The following is a 17,015-nucleotide window of genomic DNA, read 5'->3' on the forward strand; positions in this document are numbered from 1 at the left end:
ATGTTAAGAAAGCCAACTCAGTCATTTTCCAATTTTTGTGGAGAAATAAAACTCATTATGTTAAGAAATCACAGCTTGTTAAGGAGTATGCTATGGGTGGAATCAATGCTTTGGATTTTAAATCAATGTTTGGGAATTTTAAAATTAATTGGTTGAAAAAATATATTTCTCAACCAGATTCTATGTGGTTTCATATACCTAGAAATATATTTTAAAAAGTAGGAGGGCTTGAATTTTTTCTACAGTGGGATTTTGAGTTGACCAGAATTCCTTTTAAGTTATCAAACTTCCACAAACAAATTCTACAGTTTTGGAAACTGATATTCACCCATAACTTTTCTCCACATGGATCCACCTTATGGAACAATACGGTCATTGTAATCAACAGGAAATTCTTATTCAAATTAGATTGGTATGAAAAGGGCATTGTGTTTGTAAACAATATTATAGATGATAATGGTACATTTTTGGTGTATAAAGCTTTCTTGGATAAATATAGTTTAAATTGTACTTCTAGAGAATTTATCAAGATTTGTAATGCAATACCTGTAACATTATTACAGCTAATTCGAGGCACAATGTTGTATGCAAGAACAAGACCCATACCAACTTTACCGAATTTAGTTATAAATTATTGTATTTTGTTTGACAGTAAATGTAATAACAGATATATTAATGATGCTTAAAAAAATATATATATGTTGATTATAGAAGAGGATTGTGTGTACAGGTTCCAAATACGGGTGCATTGCCCATAGAAAAATTCAATTTTAAATTCATTAAATGGCCCATTTCCCCGAAAGTAAAAGAAACTCACCTTAAAATAATTTATAAAATATATCCGGTCGCTGACTTTCTGAGACACAGATTCAGATTTGATGTAGACCCTTGTGTTTTTTGTAAGGTGGCGATGAGACTCTGGAGCACATGTTCTTTTTTTGCCCCGTGTCCAACGTCTTCTGGTCTGAGATACATGATTGGCTGTCACTTAAAATTGTTGGTGTCCCTGTTCTCACCTTGCCACACATCCTCTTTTATATGGATGATGTAGATTCGTCTGTATTAGATTTAGTCAATATGATTATTCTTATGGGTAAATATCATATTCATTGCAGTAAGTGGAGAAGTTAAGCCTTCCTTTGTCTGGTTTAAGAATTATTTTAAATTGTTTTTTTCATCACTGAAAAAGATCAAATCTAGTGTAATTGCAAGAAAAATGTGTAGTAATATATCTCAGAAACTACTGTTTTGATTCACTTCCCCTTGTGTGCCGCTCCGAAATTATAATTTTATTTTCCATAGCCATTTTGCCTTGTGTTATTTCAAGTAATTCCCATTTTGATTTGTTTTTTTTTGTTTTACTGCTTAGGTAGTTCTTTCTTGCACTTTGAAAACATTTGTATTATATGTACATTCTCTTTCCCCTGCTTGAGTTCTTGTGAGTTGTTGTTCTGTTTTTGCAATAATAAAAAAATAAAAACATTTGCAGGCAACTTTTGTTGACGTAGGGAAATAAATGGGGTGCTAGTTCAGTGTTTCCCACAGATTAGAAATCTAATTGTGGCGGGGTGGGAGTGGGGGTTGTCAGACCGGGGGGGGGGTAATAATTCCTTCGTTAATAATTCGTTACACAGTTAATTTGTTAATAATTTGTTACATTAAATATTAATCCAAAATGATTCACATCTTCACAAAATTAACAACAACTAACATATCATTTCTGCATTATGCATGTAGCAACGCTAGTGCTAAACAACTATTTAACTGGTCGGCTCCATGACGCCGGGTAAGTAGCTAGCTCTTGACACTTCTCACCAAAAGAACGAAGGGGAAACTTCGAGTACTGTAAGTCGCTCTGGATAAGAGCGTCTGCTAAATGACTAAATGTTAATGTGAGTAAGGTACCTAGCGAAAAGTAGCCTCAACTTTCCTCGACTTTTAGCTACGGCACTAATGCTGAAGGCTCGCTGATATAGCTGTCGGTCTTACTAGAACGGCATATGTATGCATTGTTGCGTGTGCTGACGTTGTGACTGTGCATATCCATATGTGAGAAAGACGCATGAGTGACAGAGAGCAGGGGAAATAAAATGCAGCTGAACGAATACGCTGCGTGTTTTAACCTAAATAGCGATAAAAAAAAATGTTTTACGAAACTCAATGTGTGGCGGCCGGTGTTGATTCTGTGGTGCACCGCCACAAATTAGTCTGTGTGAGAAACACTGTAGTTTACCCATTTCGGATTGGTTTCAAATTTGGCAAAAATCCGGAAAAATTATTCTATGAAAAAGCTAGTAGTATGAGCCAGGTTCGAGAATGGAACAAAAATTATTGGCGGAGATAGTTTTGTAAATGTTGACTGGAGTTAATAGAATAAAAACGACCGGAAGACACAGGAAACTAACCATAAATGCAATACCACCTACATCCACCGGGCCGTTGCTTCAAGCCGAGAGGCGAGGGGTGGGGGTCTGAATGGAATGCGTCTTTCTACCTTGAAGCTGCGTGCGCATCATCATCAAGCCTCCATGTATATGTCAAGATAACATCCAAGCTAACAATTTTGCCAAATCTGACTGCAGCTTTGTTAACCATATGTACTGTGTTATGGTTGTTTGAGTAAAACAACTTGCTTAATGAATTAAATGGCTGTTAAATGTCAAATCCAACTATAAATGTATAAAAGAGAGAGTTCCAATCAAATCTGTATTCTTTTTAAACCAAGAGGTTTAAAAGACAACCTTTGCCTAAACTGACATGCACCAACTCAGAGAACTGAGTTTCAACATCCATTTACACATTTAGTCTCTATTTTTTACTCTACTCTTAAGGCATAACTATGTTTAACTTAATGTCTGCACCTCTCTGTCACCAACTGTCTCTGGAGTGGGGGGTGTGGGCTTCACAGGGTGTCTACAGGTGTAAACAAGTTACATTTAAGACTTTTTGAGACCTTTTACCAGCACTTCCAATTGAAATTAGAGACCAAATTTACGATGGATATACAAATCAAAAGTGGAAACATACAGTAGGCCTAATCTTCCCAAACACTGATGTCTGTTCAATATGAACAGTATGGTAAAATGACAACAATCGGTTGAGTTTAACAACATTGAATGAATGTGTATAATGCAAAGGATAACACAAAAATGTAATTGCTGTCCTAAATTATATATTTTTTTACACAATGGTGGAGCAGAAAATAGCAATTCCATGTATCCCATGGAAACAAAGGCAAATGTGATGAACTGATGTGGAGCACAAATCATCCAAGAAGCAGTACTTCTGTTGAGTGGTTTTTATTCAGATGACTAATCATTGGATTCAGGTCAAAAGTCTATAACTTGAACTGGTTTCATTACTTAAGACACTAAAAGTCAGCAGCTTGGCATGCTGGGACATGGAAAGGATTAAACATTTAGACTTTCATCAAAGTAAAAAATGCTGGTTTGTCCTTTTCCATCAATGTCCTCAGAAAAGCAGTCTGCAGAGCTACTGTGTCTGTGGGGTGACTGTCTGTCTCTGGAGGGCTGGCAGGCAGGGGCAAGCAGGGCCTGCAGGCAGGGGCAGTCAGGGCAGGCCAGCTGGATGAAGCTGTCCTGGGGTCAGGGCTGAAGAGAAGCTGTCCAGCTAGAGGGGGGTAGTCCAGCAAGGGATCTGTTTCTCTCTCAGCATCCTCTGTTGAACTCTGTTGAGCAGGCCTCTGCATGACCCTCCAGACATGTAAAAGTGGATAGGATCCATGTCAGTTGTGAAAAATAAAGCTTTTTGCATCTACACTTGACATAAACTACAGTTTTGACTGTGAAATGCAGTGGCATTACTTGAACTTGAATCCAAATGTGTTGAACTGATGGAGACCCGGTCATGCAAAGTCACTCCAAAGATTTGGCTCGATTCCAGGCTCTGGCAAGAGTGTTTAGCTCTAAACTGGTCAATATACACATCTGACCAAAGACCAGCTCGACCTTTGCCTGTAAACAGTGATTTTGACTGTCAGAGACCTTTAAATAGGCTAACCGAGTGAAACTACCCTGGCTAACGTAGGTCGCTTTCTCAGGAAAATGACAAATGAAATAGGCTTGTTTTGAAAGATCCTATATACTGCCTATCGTGACGCGTGTGAACGCCTGTGTCCATTAGGTGCGTTCGACATGACCCGACTTCATGCGGCGCCGCAGCCGGCTGCAGGCGGCTGACTTGAAAAAGTGCATTCTGGTTAGACTTTTTGTCCGACTTGAGACGGCGCCGAGGACACGTCACTGTGACGTCGCCATCAAAGTACCGTGAGATCGATTCAAGAACTGCCGGCTGTGTAGCCGAGCGCATTTTCTCAAGAGCAACTGCACGGGTTCAAGTGACGACACAGCTATTTCATGATTGGCCAGACTCACACACGACAACTTTGACGCGTTTTGTAATATTCGGACACCTTCAGTTTCGCCAACGCTCAAAAAAGTTTAATTGAATTAAAAATGTGTTGAAGAAAGGGGGTTTAGTCAGCCTCTTCACTTCCGGAAAGACTAAATTAAATTATAAATAAAGTAAAGAAAGCAAACAGCGCTTGATCGGCCATGACTGACATCAACGCAGCAAACCACGAGAAGCTGGAATGTCCGACTTCACAGAGCCGTTTTCAACTCCTCCCCGCCTGCAAGCGGCTACTCTCGCCGGTCGTTTCATGCAGCCGCAGTCCATGTCGAACGCACCTACAGACTGGGGGAGTTGCAACTGTTTGTGTGTGATTTGGGACTTTCTGTCTTGTTACTCTTAAAACATTTGAGTCACTTCACAAAAGGGATGATCGTTTATTACAAACACACACATTCACACTGAACTTGTGATTGTTACTGTTGCCCTGACCAATACATTGTTCTGTCTATACTCAAGATTTGGTGCAAAGCTTCCAGTCGCTTGTAGCCCCACAGCTGCTGCTAATCAATACTTTCAACCATCAATGCCATTTTGAACAGGGTGGGAGGGCAGGCTGTCAGGCAAATTGCTGAATAGAACATTAATGAACAACTTAGCAATTATATAGTAAAATGTTTTGTTGAATGCAATTGGTTGCTTTGTATATTCTGTACTATTGACCAAACTACTTCCTTGGCTTGGCTTAAATTAAACAGTTGCTTTTTAGATTCATTTTTATATTAGGAGTTCTACTGAGACAATAAAATGCAATTTAGCACCAGAATCAGAATCAGTCATAATCAGCTTTATTCGTCAAGTAAGTTTGCACAAACAAGGAATTTACTATGACAAGAAGGTGCATAAAAGTTTAGAATTTAAATGTAGAAAATATAAAATGTAGAACATTTACATTAGTATCTAAATAATGTTAACCACTACTCTACAATGTAAAAAAATTACAGCATCTAACCAGAAGTGCAAAATAAGCATTAAAGTGCAGTGCTGAGTGATTTGCACAAATATCGATTAAACGGATAAACAGTATGTATGTAATTATGCCTGTGCTAATACAGTATTAACAGAAAGAACAGTGAGCAGAGTGGTATGATTAGGCATTGTGAACCCGAACAGAATGAAATGTAACCGATATACATTAATATGTAAGTATACTGAAAATTGCTGTAACATAGTTGGTGCTGCTGTCTGTTTGGAACGATTGATAGGCCTACAACACAATCGCGTATCGGCGAGATCACAAGTCGCAATTCTATTTGCAATTGCAAAGTCGGGTGATCTGTCTCACAAGTAGCCTAGGCTCCATCAGGCGCTGATGAACTGCTGCGACGATGATGACGTGATGTACGTGCAGAACGTGGTGGTATGTGTGTGTGTGTGTGTGTGAGAGAGAGAGAGAGAGAGAGAGAGAGAGAGAGATGCTCTCTTATGCTTGTTAAATAACCTACATAGGGGAATTCCTCCTCGTTCGTGATATAAATGCAGAACCGCAAACATGCATTCTTTGGTGTGAACAGGACTTCACATTAAATAAAGTTCAGCGAGATACATTTTAGGCCACACTGTAAACAGGACAGAATCGTGGGGCGTGTGTCTTGGAAAACATAGTTTGACCAATGAGCTTCGACATCTTTGCCACATGGTTAGGCTTGTTTACTACGAAACCTGAAAACCTGCTGGAAGACACTGCCAAAAACCCGGACATGGATTTTTACCGCTTCACCTCAAACCTCTTCATGTTGGAGGCTGTATTAAACGTCACGAATGGTGTTTCCATAGCGTTAACGCTATCCACTCTATAAACCTCGATCTGAGTATGAGAGCTGTTGGTATTTTGATTGAATACACATATTTCTGCAAGTGAACAAATCCGTTCCACTGGTTGGAGAATAATCCATTGCGTGTTTGGATTTAACAGGCATAGCCCCTTTCAGAGAGAACAGAGCATTTTCAAGTTACAGCCGGTCAGAGCGAGCTGGAAGGGAAGGGGGTGTGTAGCCTATAACATACGGTAAGCACCCATTGAAACTTTGTGTTGTTGTTCTCAAAGAAAAGTGGCGTTAGTAGGCCTATACAATTCGGCGTGGTCCGTAGGCATATGTTATTGACGAATAAATTCACAAGTGTAGCAGTTTAGTGTGTATTATTTCGAATTAGATTTAATGACTTAGTTCTGTATTGGAACCACTGCAAATACCTCGTAGATCAACTTTTATGGGACAATTCTACCTACGAGCTATAGGCAATAGTTTTGCCATTTGGAACAATGTTAATTTTCTTTGAATAAGTTGTCATTTTGCAGTGTAACCTACACGATGGCAGAATCTAAAGTGTAAAGTCGTCTTATCTAGAATTTTGCTGTAACTATTTTAATCCCACAGTAGTTTACCACTTTATACGTCCCATAGACTAATGCCACGTACGAGTGCAAATTGTAAACAGAGTGAGTTATCTTTTATGCAGTAATAGATTACGCTAAATAGCATGATATAAATTCTGCAAACACGATCAAAATGATTAGGGAATGCGAGAAACAGTGCTACAGTTGCTATCTCGACAATGTACGTCCATTTTGAAATATAACTACAATGTTATTAAACGTTATGGTTGCTTTGACCGACTTTTGAAGACTTGTTATGGTTAGAGAAGCACACAATGAAGGTAGGCTGCAGTAGTGTGTTGGTATGTGATGTTATACCTCGGTTCGACGGTAGGGGATAGACACTCCCTCCAGCATGTGACGGAGGGGCTTGTTTTTCTAAGGTCCAGCCTACCTAACAACATGATGATGTCATATTGATTGACACAGGACATTAAAGACCCCCTAACTCAGAATTGTCACGGTGATATAATCTGGAGAAAATGCAGTCGGCTGATCCGTATCTGGTCGTTTTACATGGACTTTTTGTATTGTGCAAAAGTGGAATTATGACAATTAGTACAAAGATTGACAAAGATGATGATAAATGTAACTGTAATGATAGCCTCATGATCATATTCCAGCTTTACCAGAGTAAAGATGAACAAAATTACACAGCTGCTATGCACACAAATGCTACCAACAAACTTGGTACATTTGTGGATAACTGTATTATTTTTACTATAAGTGGAGGTTAAGAAGTGGTTATCATGTGTATGTCCATGAAACTAAGAGTATTAAGACTACTCTTAATACTTTATACCATCGACGACTCTACTGGTGCTATGTGAGGGCCCTTGTGGTCGGCCTCATACAAGTTCTCTCCTGTAACAGGCTCCTCTTGCACATGCAACTGCTGGAACCTACAGTAGGGACAATCACTGTAACACTGTCAGCACCATGTTTCACAATTAGAATCGGGACAAACTGGTGTGATCAGTTTACCAATAGGTCAGTGAGTCACCGTTTGAAAGACATCTATCGGAGGGGGGGGTTCTTATATACTGTAGTTAGTTTTCTATTACATACACATTCAGACAAATGCACAAATAATGTGACACATTACAACGAACACCCATCCACACACATACACTACAGTAACTTCAGACGGTATGAGTAAGCTACTCCGGGATTCTTGCAGCTTTGATGTGCACATTTGCATCACTCATGATGGAAAAGCCACGATGACTGCCTAAAAGTTAATGTTGAAGGTGTAAAAAGGTCAGACTGAGTTAATGTGGAGAGGCGTGGCCTAGCTTGGACTACCTAACTTCCTCGAATGTCTGGACAGGAAGTTCTGGCTTTTAAGGTTTCTATTTAGTTTGATCCATGTGTCAGTTTGAAATGTATCAACATATTCTAGAAGGTCTCTGGAATTCCAGGTTTACATGAGTCATGCATTCTTAGTTGTGTGTGGTATTAACTAACCACTAATCAAACTGTTCCCTCTGTCACAGATCTCCTTCATGTCTCTGTCATCTTTTACTACTACCTGGCCAGAAGCAGGAGACCAGGAGAGTGGTGCTAGTGACTGTACAGAGAGACAAACGTTGCGACAGATTGACAGACAGACAGACATGATACCCAAAACTCGTCTAGGGAAGCGTTCTCCAATGGGAGCACTGGTGTACCCCTCCCAGGAGGATTCCGTGGAGTCTCAGGGGTTACACAGAGACTCTGGACCCCAGCCCCACCTCGGCAGGGTCAAGCTGCACCCAGGGCAGAAGGTGAAGGCCTAGACTAAGTGTATATAATATATGATTTACATTTATATTCTGTATATATGTATTTATGTGTACATCCTTGGTCTCTTCCAGGTGTATGTGATATGTGGAGGACAGGAGTGCTGTGGGGTGGTGCAGCAGCATAACCATATGGATAACCAGGTGTCTATCCTGCTTCCTGCTCTGGGACAGCACATCCTGAGGAAGGTGGAAGACGTGTGGACCACCCCCTCTACACCTCCACCCCCACCCACCACCCCAAGCACTGTCAGCTCACCACTCACTGTGTCCTCCTGCATAGACGTACCAAGGAGGTAAGGCTACAGTGGTGTGTGTGTGTATGTGTATGTATTTTGAGTGTGTGTGTGTGTGAGAGAGAACCTGACCTCCTTCCCCTGTCCACTCTGATGTGTAGCAACCACAGCCCTGAGGCTGTGGACATGGATGAGATGATGGCAGCTCTGGTGCTCACCAGCCTCTCCTGTAGCCCATTGCTGCAGAGTCTACCTCAGAGAGACATAAGTGAGAGGGGAGAGTCACACACACATCCAGGAATGGGCACATAAAGGCAAAAACTCACATGCACATATACACACAGACACAATCACTTACACACACACACACACACACACACACACACACACACACACACACACACACACACGCAGACACACATAGACACTCATAGGCATAGATTGATGCACTCTTCAAATAAACTGGCTCTTGCTGCTGCTAGTCATACCATTTATGGAGTGTGTGTGTGTGTGTGTAGCAGGTGTGGAGTGTGGTGGAGGGGAGCTCTCTGACAGTGGCAGCAGTGGTTACTGGAGCCTGGACTGTGGCAACGGAAGTCCTGATCCCTCTCCACCAATGACTGAGGCTGAGGGTAGCCTGGCCATGCCCCCTGACGAGGGATTGGACATGGAGCTGGAGCAGGTGCTGTTTGATGAACCAGCACCAAGGAGACGCAGGGTGAGAGGACAGACCAACATGTGTGTGTGAGACAGAGAGAGTGATTTTTGAAACCTAAGACCCAAGAAAGATTCCTGCATACTTCTACACACTCGCAATTTATCTTTCCCTCCTAGTCTTCTTCTCTCTAACTTCCTCCCTGTTCCTTCCTCTGCCTCTTTCACTTATTCCGCCCCCATCTCTCCCTCCCTCCAGAACTCAGTGAAGTTGGCCTACAGGTGTCTGTGGCCTAGTTGTGGAAAAGTGCTGACATCAGTGGTGGGGATCAAACGCCACATTCGTACACTCCACTTGGGGTGAGTGACACATATCCACCTCAACACCACCTTCTCATGAAGCTGTCACACTGATAGGACAGTGTTTTTGGCATAAACATTCAAACTTATTTTCTCCATCCCTATTTTTTTCCTCCGCTTCCTCCCTCCTTCCATCCCTCTCTCCCTCAGCCAAAGTGGTGAACATGAGCGTTGTTCTCGCAGCGAGGAGGACTTCTACTATACTGAAATCCATCAGAGAGACCCTCTCACTCCTCCTCCACCTGTCCCCTCCAGCCTCACACTCTCCAGGCCTGAATCCCCCAGCGACGGAGGCTCCCAGCCCAGCCCCCTGAGCCTGTCAGCTCCCTCTGCCTCCGGAAGCATCTGGCAGGTCCACTCAGAACACTCCTACCAGGTAAGGAGCACACTTCGGGCCCTATTTTAACGATCTGAAACGCAAGTATCAAAACGTAAAGCGTAAGTAACTTTGTCGGCGGGACTCCGGCGCTGTTGCTATTATACCGTTGGGATAAATGACTTTGCGCCTGGCGCAAATCTAAAATGGGTTGGTCGGAAGTAGCTACATTACTAATGGGTGTGGTTTGGGCGTAACGTGCAATAAACCAATCAGAGCGTCATCTCACATTCCCTTTAAGAGCAGGCGCGCTTGTTCCATGGCGGATTGCTATTATAACAGCGGATTTGCCAGGCGCACGCCAGGAGCGCTTCACAGCCGAGGAGACTGACGTTCTCATCAGGGCTGTAAAAGATAGAAAAGTGACATTGTATTGGAAAGGCAGAGCAGTTTTGTTGTTAACTACTCGTGCTGCTCATTCAAATTTGTATTCTTATTTTTATGTATATATTTCTTTTTGAATTGTTATATTTTTAAATTGTTTAGTTCTTAGAATTAGTTTAACTATTGTACTTTTTTACTTAATTTAAGACCCGTATATGTTTATTGTTTGCACCTTCCTGCCACAGTAAATTCTGTGTTTGTGTAACATAGGCTACATGGCGAATAAACCAAATATTTCCCGGTCTGTGGCGGAATAGTTTTACTGAAACAGAAAAATAGCACCAGGGAACGTTTGCGCCGGAACACTCCGCCTTTTTTCGCTCAACCGCCCCCGGGAGCGCAAGGTCATTTCCAAATTTACTGACGTGCGTCTGTGGAGGGAAAAGTCTGCTTTGCGTCGAGTGCAAACTAGGAATGATATTTGCGTCGTTGACAAAGTAAATTGCGCTGGGTGAAGATGGGGCCCTTCATCCTCTTAATTCACCACCCCCAGGAGTGGAGATGATGATTCTAATATACACGTATATAGATTTCTCAGAGTCACTGTATTGATACTTTTTGATAGGTTCTTATAAGAAATATAAAATAAATATATATGGTGTAGATGACGATTAACTATTATATTCTTGAATGTTGTATCCTATGATGGCAGATAAAGTTTTAAACTCCAATACTGTTGATGCTAAAGGAGCTAGGTACATTAATTATAGGCATTGATATGAAGTTGGTTGCCACTTTGTTTCTATAACTTCCTTTACTTTTATTTTATATGGGATTTACTTCTATTTAGCCCAATTACGGTGGTTGGGCACTGATGTTGGGTGGCTAGACCTGGTTTGCTGGTGGCATTGGAATTCATCCCAAATGTGTTCGATGGTGTTTAGGTCAGGTATCAAGCCAAAACAGGAAAGGGCCTTCCCCAAAGACCTTCCCCATTGCCGCAAAGTTTTGCTAGTTTTCTAGAATGACATTTATGCTTTAGCATTAATATTTCATCCAGTAGGCTAAGGACTCTTAGCCTGGTCCTAACCAGACCCTCGTAAATTTCATTTGTACAGAGGGTCTGGAACGCTCCATTGACAAACGTTAACTTCCTTGAAGGCGGGTCCTCTGTTGAAGTTTAAAACTATTGGATCTGCCCAGAGCCACTCTGATTTGCCATAACCAATCGCAAGCGTTCGCCCTTAGCCAACTCCTTCACCACTACTGTAACGGAGCTAGCTGCCGTAGCTGGAAAATCAAACTTTCCCGAACACCGTGGGGAGGAGGGCCACAACATCATGGCCACCAACAAACTCAGCAAGGAATGTTCTTGCTCCGGCTTTAACCTATGGATATTCGGCAGCGTTGCCACAACCGCAGAATAGTTTCGCTCGCATCTTTCTCCGCCGCCATTACTGAACTACTCAAACTAGTGCACGACATCAACGTCATCGTTCTCAGCCACTCCCTCTGTTCGCTGATTGGATCTACAAAAAATGTGTTTCTGGAAACCGACTTTAGAGCCGAGCTCCCAGACCTAGTACAGAAGCAAAATCCAAATTGAGCGGAAGTACATAGGAGGGCAGAGCCAGGCTAAAGGACTCTAGCCTCAAAACCCTGAAAAAAGCCCCCTCTGTTAATTGGCTTAATAATGCCTCCATACACAAAACGAGGTCCATATAGATATGCATTTGGTGTGGTAAAAACTTGCCTACACAGAGCCCTGACCTAAACACCATCAAACATATTTGCTTCAAATTCCATCTGCAAGCCAGATCTATTCATCCAACATCAGTGCCCAAGCTCCCTAAAGCACTTGTGTCTGAATAAGCACAAATTCACACAGACACATTCCAAATTAATGTGGACAGCCTTCCCGAATAGTGGCAGTTGTTATATAGCTTATATAGCTACAAAAGGGAAAACTCCATGTTAATGTCCATGGTCTTAAAATAGGATGTCCAACAATCTCATATATTGTGATTGTCAGGTGTCAACACACCTGTGGCCATGGGTTGTAGCTATGACGATCACAGGTGTAAGTCTGTATTGACCATGTTATTGATAACCCACAGGCCCCTGCTCCTGTCTGTGTGGTTGCCCCTAACCCCACCTCACACTGCAAACAGGTAAGCTGGAATCTTGAGCTTCTGACCTTGGGAACTCCTAGCCATTACACAAGCCTTGAAGACCTCAGGTTATCTGACACCTGCAGTATTAGACATAGTTAACCGTAGCAAAAAACTGCGCTTATTGTGTGTTGTTTTGGATAAAAGCCGACTGATTTCCACACACAGATCTGCAACCACATCGATACTGATGTGACCGCTCAATGATGGGGTTGTGATATAATACAGGCCGTGTTTGTATCTTCAGAGACCAGCCCGTCTCCAGCAGCCAGGCTAAATTCATCACATACTTTGTGTGGAAATTGTGCAGAAATACAGTATTTCCCAGACCTAATTGCTCCAGCTGGTTGGCAGTGAGTGTTCTTCGGGATTTGTCCTATTTGGACAAAGAACACTTGTTTTCAAGACTCCATTTAGTCCTGCCCCAGAGCTACTTCTGAGCCAATCATCTGTCAGTGAAATTTACCAAGCAATTCCCCAGTTGATTTGATCATAGTTTCCATCACTGAGTTGCCTTTGTCTGGCCAACCTCCATTCACCCTGGTGCAACACTTCCACCCAGTGGGCAGCAGTGGGAGCTGCAGCTAATATTTTAACAGTAAACAACATGGACAAAGAGCCATTAGTGGAGATCATGGTCCTCCATGTGTTAGCAGCAAACATACATCCTGACTAAGATGTGCACACTGTCAGTCCCTGTTTCGTAATATAAGCATGCAATAATTAGTTTAGAGATTATAAGGTTTAAAATATTTATGGTAAAAACAAATGATTCTTTAATCAACAGATCTGTGTTGCATTTCATAATGATGCTCATAGTCTTGCCATTATTGATGTGGATTCTTTGGAACTTCACTCCTTTCACTCCATAATAATCACCATTACTTTCTATCTGCTGTTGTAGTTATAGATGTTGGTTAACCTACCAGGGGGGGAGGGGGAGTGTCGATGTTGCTCTTTCTCCCAATGACGCTCTCCTCATCTATCTGATCTGTCCAACCCATCTCTCCCTCTCCTTCCCTTTCTCCTCCCCTCACTCCTCTTTCTCGCCTCCCTCCAGGCTGGATCATTCCGTGTGCGCTCCGTCAGTGTCGGGGAACAGTGGCTTCAGCAACACAGCGCCTCCATCAGGCCACACCCCGCCGGTACCTCTCCCCCACGCACGCACTGGACCTCCAGGTAAAGGTTCTAGCTGTTGTACAAAATTACTACATTGTTCTGAACTAACTATATTTAGTAAAAAAAACTGGAACATGATTAAGTTAATGAAATAGTTTATCAATAATAATGATAATAGTAGTGTTATATTTATTACTAATCTGCAATCTGGAATAACTGTGCTACATGTACGTTCAACAACGTTAACTCATTTGAAAGTTCTCTCTTTCTCTCCCCCACCCCTTCCTTCCCTCTTCCTTTGTTCCCAGGAGGGTGCGTGGAGAGGCTAAGAAGTGTCGGAAAGTGTATGGCATCGAGCACCGGGACCAGTGGTGTACAGCATGCCGCTGGAAAAAAGCCTGCCAGCGCTTTCTGGACTGATCACTCTTGGAGAGAGGGATGGAGGGAAGGAGAGGGGGATGAGGATGAGGAGACAGGAAGATAGACTATAACAGAGGAGGGTTCACCTCCTTAATAAACTCTGAGGAGATGATACCTGGAGTCAACCAGCAGAGCACCAGTGTATGTGTTAGTATCTCTTTTCAACTTGTACTTTTGTACATTTTGTGATGTTTTTTTATGGTTGGGGGGGGTTCCTAAAGTGTAATGGTGTATTTTGAAATTAGTGCCGCTGCTGGCGTTGAACAGGGAGAGGGCAGCTGTAATCAAATATGATCTTTAAGAGCAGCTAACAGCACCCTATCCCTCAGTTTATCTGACTGAAATTATTTCAGAGTAAATGAGCAATGCCATTTGTCCTCTGTGACCTCTGACTGAACAATTGGGGTCTGTTGTCATTTCAAAATTATGTTATCTATTCCATTTCCTGATAAATGCCTTTTTCGCACTGATAGGAAGTTATATTCCCTTGATTCCGCTATAAAGGTGTCTGTCAACGAGTTAATGGTCAACATGTCTGAACACTCAGAACTGGACATACGTCATTTGATGATAAGTGTATATTTGGACCATACTAGTTTCTGGATTACATAAATACATGTGTTTCTCCCTTCAAAACTGCAAGTAGCTTTTTGATGAAATTAACTTTTTCTTTTGGGAACAAAAAACATGTTTTGTACGTGTATTTTGTGCATTTTTGTATGCTATAAAGTTGTCTTTGTGTTGCCGCTGTTGCTCTGAGAAAAGTTTCTCTCAGGTGTCGTGATAATACTTAAAGTAATACTTACTGAACCACCTGGCCATGAGGTAACACATTGGATCTCTTCTGAACCATAAACCCTTTACCTCTCAGACCTGTGCATTATCTTCCAAGTGAAACATCTTTTCACAAACCAGTCCTTTCATTATTGCCTTAAAAGCTAATATTGTATATTGGACATCCTTGTTAGTGAGGTGTGGTGACAGAAATATGTTGTTTTGTAACTACCCTATTCATTTATCTCTGGTGGGGTGTTGAGGACATATTCTGGAAGAGAATACAGATCTATCCTGCTAGAACCAGTCTACATGCCAAACATGACATTGTGATGTTGAGGAAATATATGTCCGTGATAACTTGACATGGATACCTGGAGTCTTCATTTAACTTCTTAAAGAAGGTCAAGGGTTGTTTATTGTAAAATCTATTTACATTGCAAGTATATTAGTCTTATATTAGAAACATGTATGTCATAACTTTTACTTGCCGAGGCAGACGACTGTGATAAACCCAAACACTTGTTAAACGGGTTTACTTAAAAACATATAACCTGCAGCCATGAATCCACAGAGCAAAAAAGCAAATCAAGTTTATTTATGTATATTGTGCTATGTATAATTTAGCCATGTATGTAGCCATTTTTTGCCATGTACTCTTCTATACACCATCTGAAATGTTTGTTGTTGAAAACTCTTCATAAAGACTGATTCTTCATTTGTTGGGTCTTGTTTATTTTCTAAATATTCTAAAATTCAAATTACACAACTGCTACAGTACTGTTGATATGAATCTGAACTAGACTAACTGGAAGACAGCTGTGTAGCTTTGATTGGAAATTATTAATGAATTTGTATCTGAGTTATATGCAATGTTTGGACTGGCATGGCGTGTTGCATGAATATCATTCACTTGAGGAACAATGGAACTCAGTGTCTTATTGATCTGTTGAATCTTTGCTCTGTATCGTAGCAGATTGAATGTAGACTGCTTTACAGTTTTTCTCGATTGCTTTGGCTCAATTCTTGAAACAGAAATGACATTCTCAAAGCTCCACGTGCATTTAGCAAAATAGCCTATATGGTTCAGCACAACTACATAGATCACCTTCAAAAGGTCATATCTCACCCAAAACAGTTAACTCATGCTTCAAAACCAAATCATTTTCTCATATAAATAGTCAGTGCCCTCAAAATGAAAAGTTCCTTCTCGATTGCTTTGGCTCATCGCTCGAAAAAATTGAACATTCTCAAACCTTTAAATACATTTGCCAAAATAACCCAGATGGTTCAGCAAAACACCATGGAACACCTGCAAAGGGTCATCTCTTTCCTAAAACAGACAACTTATCAGTCAAAACTAAATCCTTCTCTCATACAAATAGTCAGTGCCCCCAAAATGAAAAGTCCCTTTGGCATTGTGTAAACACTGCAGGTCAAAATGTTTAGATGTTTTGTCAGTATGGCAGTGGACCTTAGAAATATCCCTCATGTGCACTGTGCTACAGTTACTGTAGTAGATGTTTTCTTTCCAGAATACAATGTGTCTCAATCTGCATTTACAGTGTAAATTTATTCATTTAGCAGATGCTTTCATCCAAAGCGACTTCCAAGAGAGCTTTACAAGAGTGCATAGGTCACTGATCATACAGTAACAACATACCCAAACATTTCGGGTAGCCAAAACATGAAGCATACATTGTGAAAAACCCAAATACAGAAAGTGCCAAAGAGAAGAACCATAAGAGCATGTAGCCAAACAAGTTACAACTAAACAAAATGAACCTCAAAAGTGCAAGAGTGCACCTGTAGAAAAGCAAGCAACAATACTGTAATGTATGCTTCATGTTTTGGCTAACCACAATGTTTTTGTGGCTATCTCATTGTTTAGGACCATTGACCTATGCACTTTTGTAAAGCAGACAGCTTGGAAGTCGCTTTGGATAAAAGCGTCTGCTAAATGAATACATGTAAAATGTAAATGTGTTTCAA

The 17,015-nt window shown here is 41.3% G+C and overlaps 1 protein-coding gene across 3 annotated transcripts; it reads left to right on the forward strand.

The window, feature by feature from the left end:
• Positions 1 to 5,819: 5,819 nt before the first annotated feature.
• znf395a (zinc finger protein 395a) lies at positions 5,820 to 15,744 on the forward strand. Of its 3 annotated transcripts, XM_047031589.1 has the most exons (11): positions 5,820 to 6,242; positions 6,347 to 6,439; positions 8,305 to 8,574; positions 8,665 to 8,885; positions 8,987 to 9,093; positions 9,344 to 9,543; positions 9,739 to 9,839; positions 9,990 to 10,215; positions 12,657 to 12,710; positions 13,771 to 13,889; positions 14,138 to 15,744. In XM_047031589.1, the coding sequence occupies exons 3-11, from the start codon at positions 8,314 to 8,316 to the stop codon at positions 14,247 to 14,249; spliced, it is 1,401 nt and encodes a 466-aa protein (XP_046887545.1). In that variant the 5' UTR covers positions 5,820 to 6,242; positions 6,347 to 6,439; positions 8,305 to 8,313; the 3' UTR covers positions 14,250 to 15,744. The 3 variants fall into 3 exon arrangements, with proteins under 3 accessions (XP_046887545.1, XP_046887544.1, XP_046887547.1); XM_047031588.1 differs by having other exon boundaries at positions 5,820 to 6,439; XM_047031591.1 differs by having other exon boundaries at positions 5,820 to 6,439; positions 9,347 to 9,543.
• The last annotated feature ends 1,271 nt before the right edge of the window (positions 15,745 to 17,015 follow it).

Source organism: Hypomesus transpacificus, chromosome 12 (assembly GCF_021917145.1).
Source record: "Hypomesus transpacificus isolate Combined female chromosome 12, fHypTra1, whole genome shotgun sequence".
NCBI classification, from domain to species: domain Eukaryota; kingdom Metazoa; phylum Chordata; class Actinopteri; order Osmeriformes; family Osmeridae; genus Hypomesus; species Hypomesus transpacificus.